This window comes from Odontesthes bonariensis, chromosome 19, assembly GCF_027942865.1.
Source record: "Odontesthes bonariensis isolate fOdoBon6 chromosome 19, fOdoBon6.hap1, whole genome shotgun sequence".
Classification (NCBI taxonomy): Eukaryota; Metazoa; Chordata; class Actinopteri; order Atheriniformes; family Atherinopsidae; genus Odontesthes; species Odontesthes bonariensis.
Window position 1 is genome coordinate 11,106,474 of NC_134524.1, and position 3,849 is coordinate 11,110,322.

The following is a 3,849-nucleotide window of genomic DNA, read 5'->3' on the forward strand; positions in this document are numbered from 1 at the left end:
ATAAGAAGCCAAGCTTTGTGGTCCAAAGTTGAGTTCACTGCTTAATTTTCTCTCTCTTCACACAAACCAACATTAAAACCTGATTTTTTTGGTTTCTACTTAGCTGTGCTTGGCTTTGTGATTAAATGAACAAATGTCAGTATTCCTCACCACCAGAACTGAACTCTAATTCGTGTCTTTAAAAAAAAAAGAAAATTTAAAACTAACACTAAATTGACCTTCATTTATAACCTGAAAACAAATTCCTGATGGCAATTTAATAAATGTGGTCAAAGATCATTCAGCCCTAATCTTGGGGGTATTATTTCAGCTGAAGTCGGCACATCAACAAACATTGAACTTTTTATTGCAAAATGTATCGTTGATTATAACTGCGCTCACAGTTTAACAGTCTTATGAAAAGTCGAGTGAAAACAACCAAAAAAAGAAAGAAAAGAAAAGAAAAGAAAAGGGATTTAACGCCAACAACAATTATAAGGCCATACATTATATAAATACAAATGAAGCGTTGTTTCACATAAGTTCATGAACGCGCGCGCGCACACACACACACACACACACACACACACACACACACACACACACACAGACGCACACACACACACACACACACACACACACACACACGCACACACGCACACACAGAATATTATTGCGGGGTAACAATGCTCCGAAGGACATAGATACATTCATTCAGATAAGTTTACTGCGACAAGTAAAACCGCTCAGAGGATTTTTGATACATGCTCATTTTTCTAATTTGATAATAATAATAATAATAATAATAATGATAATAATAATGTCATACTGTTTGGGGAGGAACAAAAAAGTGACACATGCATGTCTTGGTCTGTTTGATATGTTGACAAAGTTGGTCGGAAGAGATCTTCTGAACTAGCCCAAATAATTGGAAATAATAAAAGACGAAGTGTCAGAAACGGAGGTGACTGTATGCAGCATTGTCCACGCACCCACACACGGGATCTCATCAGTCCGCCTCAAACAGGCCAAAATATTTGCCAGTGTTGGAGAAGTAGATGTAAGGCGCAGCGTTTGCAGCTGGATACACGACAGGGAAAGGCATGGGTAACAAGCATCCGCCCAGCAGGCTGCTGTCTTTGTAAAAAGTTGGTAATTGCACGTTTTTTCCTGCCTCTGGGAAGTGCTCGGCGGCCAGCGGGCCCTCCATGTCCGTGGACAGCTGTCTCTTCAGTTTGTTACGGCGGTTCTGGAACCAGATTTTCACCTGGGTCTCTGTGAGCTGCAGAGAGCTGGCGAGGCACGCTCTCTCCGAGCTGCTCAGATACCGCTTCATGTCAAAAGTGGCTTCTAGTTGAAATATCTGTCTCTTGGAGAAGATGGTGCGTGTCTTCTTCTTGACTATGGCTTTGATGTCGGCGGTGGACTGTTGCAGCGGCTCGGAGGCGCCCTCGGTGCTGTGAGCACTTTGCACCCCGGGACAGGACCCAGCGGAGAGCGGCGGCGTGTCTCCCCCGCGGTCCGCACGATGGACTCTGGGCTTCACTGTGGATGGGAGCGATAATATGTGCTTTGAAGCAAAACTTACATTGTTTTTCTGCGTACAAACACATGCTATGAAACTACAACATAACTGGTGCCGCCTAATTAATAAATACAGACAGCGACCACATATAAACTCTGTTAATTCGTCTCAATCTTTACGCACCATTCTGATTCTAAAACTATCCATAGTTTGTAAACATTTCCTAATGGATTACCTGTCTTTTCTGAGCCGCTGTCATGCCTCCTTCGGACGTCCCACACCTCTTCATATCTCGCTTGAAAATCCTTTTTACATCCACTGTCCCTCTGCTCCAAATCCGCGCCGTCTTGCTGCTTCAGGTTGAGGATGCTGTCGATGGTGAACGTCAAACACGCGTTCCGGCTCGGGGCATCCTCTTTACTCATATTCCCCGACATTTCATTCGCTCCTGCAAGATTCCCGAAACACCGACGTCTGCGGACGCTCCGAGCACCATTGCTCCCCGACTGCTCTAGCTCGCGGAGGAGCCGGTGCGCCGTAATTCAACGACCCGGAAGCCTGCGGTTTAGCAGCTTTTGATTGGTGAGGTTGTGGGGCAGATGAGGGCGGTGCGAACACTTACGTCTGGCTGCCATATTGCAGCTTCACTCTCTTTTTTTTTCTGTCAACCGAGTTCATGCGCACTTGCTCAGTGCCGCATGATGCAAAGCAAATTCATCACAACTTCCTTTGAACTCAGAGTTTAGACTTAACCTGATTATGGATTCTCTTGATTTGCAAACTGGGCCATTTCCAAGACTTTGATGGCTTTTTAAAAGCCACATTCATACTCTGACTGCAGAGGTCACGAGAATTGTGTAGTCTGAAAATGGGTTCAGTGAGTGTAGAAGCTGAAAGCAGCGTCTTTAACGCAATCATTACTGCCAATATAACCTTTAATCCAACATCTGAATTTGTGTATAACCCTTTCCCAATTTAGCTTATTGTTTTTTTTTTCAAAATCAAACACACACACACACACACACACATATAGGCTACACACCAAAAAAAAAACATGAAGCGTATCTTCAGTGCAAATAAGGATGGCAAATAGTTTGTAGCACCATTTGTGGACATTTTATTCACAATAAACACAAATGTGTACAAAAAGTCTTTATTAAAATCCTCTTAAATAAAAAAAATGAAAAAAAGTGTCAATCAGTATTGCTAATAATGTATCCCTGCTAACTGCAATCAATATGACAAGTCACAAACCCCAACACATTTTGTAAATGATCAATTCAGTCGCAGCATGTGTAACATTTTTAATCAGTGTGAACAAATGAGGCCAAGAAAAGATTTACAGCTTGTGAAACGTCAAAGTTTTGGGCTGCATGAAAAAAGACGAAACTGCTTTAGTGCAGTATGAAAGCGTAGAAACCATTGTAAAGATTAAAGTATAAAGTCAAAACTTTTAGCTTTTGTCTGATTAACGGGGAACAAAAGATATAATTGATGTAATTTGAGCAAAGTGGCACAGATTCATGGTCCTGTGGAAATTTTTACAGGACTTATCTCAAAAATTTCTTTAGATCACTTCAGAAGCTGACAATCACTTTGACCCATAGTTAATCCACATTTGATTTGAAGAAATTGATCACAAAATGGAAGCGTATTAGAAACTCTGTGTGAAATGTCCTCAGATTGGGCATCTTAAACAGTCCCCCCCAAAAATGAACGAGACACCACATTTAACCCTTATCCTGAGAAAAAAAAACAATCAAAACTTGTGCTAATATTCTGGAAATGGTTGAAAAACTGTGTTTCAAGGATTGTTAAGTCGCCATACATCATAATCTAACTCTGCATGTGCAGGGCTCTCAAGTCTCACGCAATGAGTGAGACACGCATTTCAACAAGTTCCCACGCTCACACGCCACACACGCCATTTCTCACGCTGAGAAATGATCAACTTCGTCGCACAGAAATTCTAATGGCCGATACTATAAACGAGTCAATGGCAGGTTACTGTGCGCTCCTACAGCTCAGAATAGCTCTGGTACAGCTGTCTTGATTTAGCAACCCATCGGCAAATCACAAAATAGAATTTCTCAGCCAATCAGAAAACAGAATTTCTTGTTGCCGGGTGTGAAATAGCTTTCAGCTGCAAGCACGCGTCCCATGAATGCACAGCGGACATAGCCTATTATGCTCTGAATGCGTGCAGAAGTTGTAGACGAGCTAGAGGTGGAAGAGAACCGTCAGGATCATCAGCAGGTCATATCTTCATTTATTTAAATCTTTTATTAGTTACTATAGTTTTCCTACTCCTTGTAAAAGACCAATACCTGCCGATTAAAGTGTTT

General features: G+C 42.0%; 1 protein-coding gene across 1 annotated transcript; it reads right to left on the reverse strand.

Moving 5' to 3' along the window:
• Positions 1-988: 988 nt before the first annotated feature.
• Positions 989-2,139, reverse strand: LOC142368677 (uncharacterized). Its single transcript, XM_075450877.1, has 3 exons — positions 2,127-2,139; positions 1,740-2,015; positions 989-1,524 (listed from the first exon to the last, which is right to left on the reverse strand). Exons 1-3 carry the CDS (start codon positions 2,137-2,139, stop codon positions 989-991), a joined length of 825 nt encoding a protein of 274 aa, XP_075306992.1.
• Between the last annotated feature and the right edge of the window lie 1,710 nt (positions 2,140-3,849).

Bases quoted from the DNA above. Each gene is read 5' to 3' on its own strand.
- LOC142368677 (XM_075450877.1), bottom strand. The intron at 1,525-1,739 runs GTAATCCATTAG...TCCCATCCACAG, and splicing joins CAGCGGCTCAGAAAAGACAG to TGAAGCCCAGAGTCCATCGT.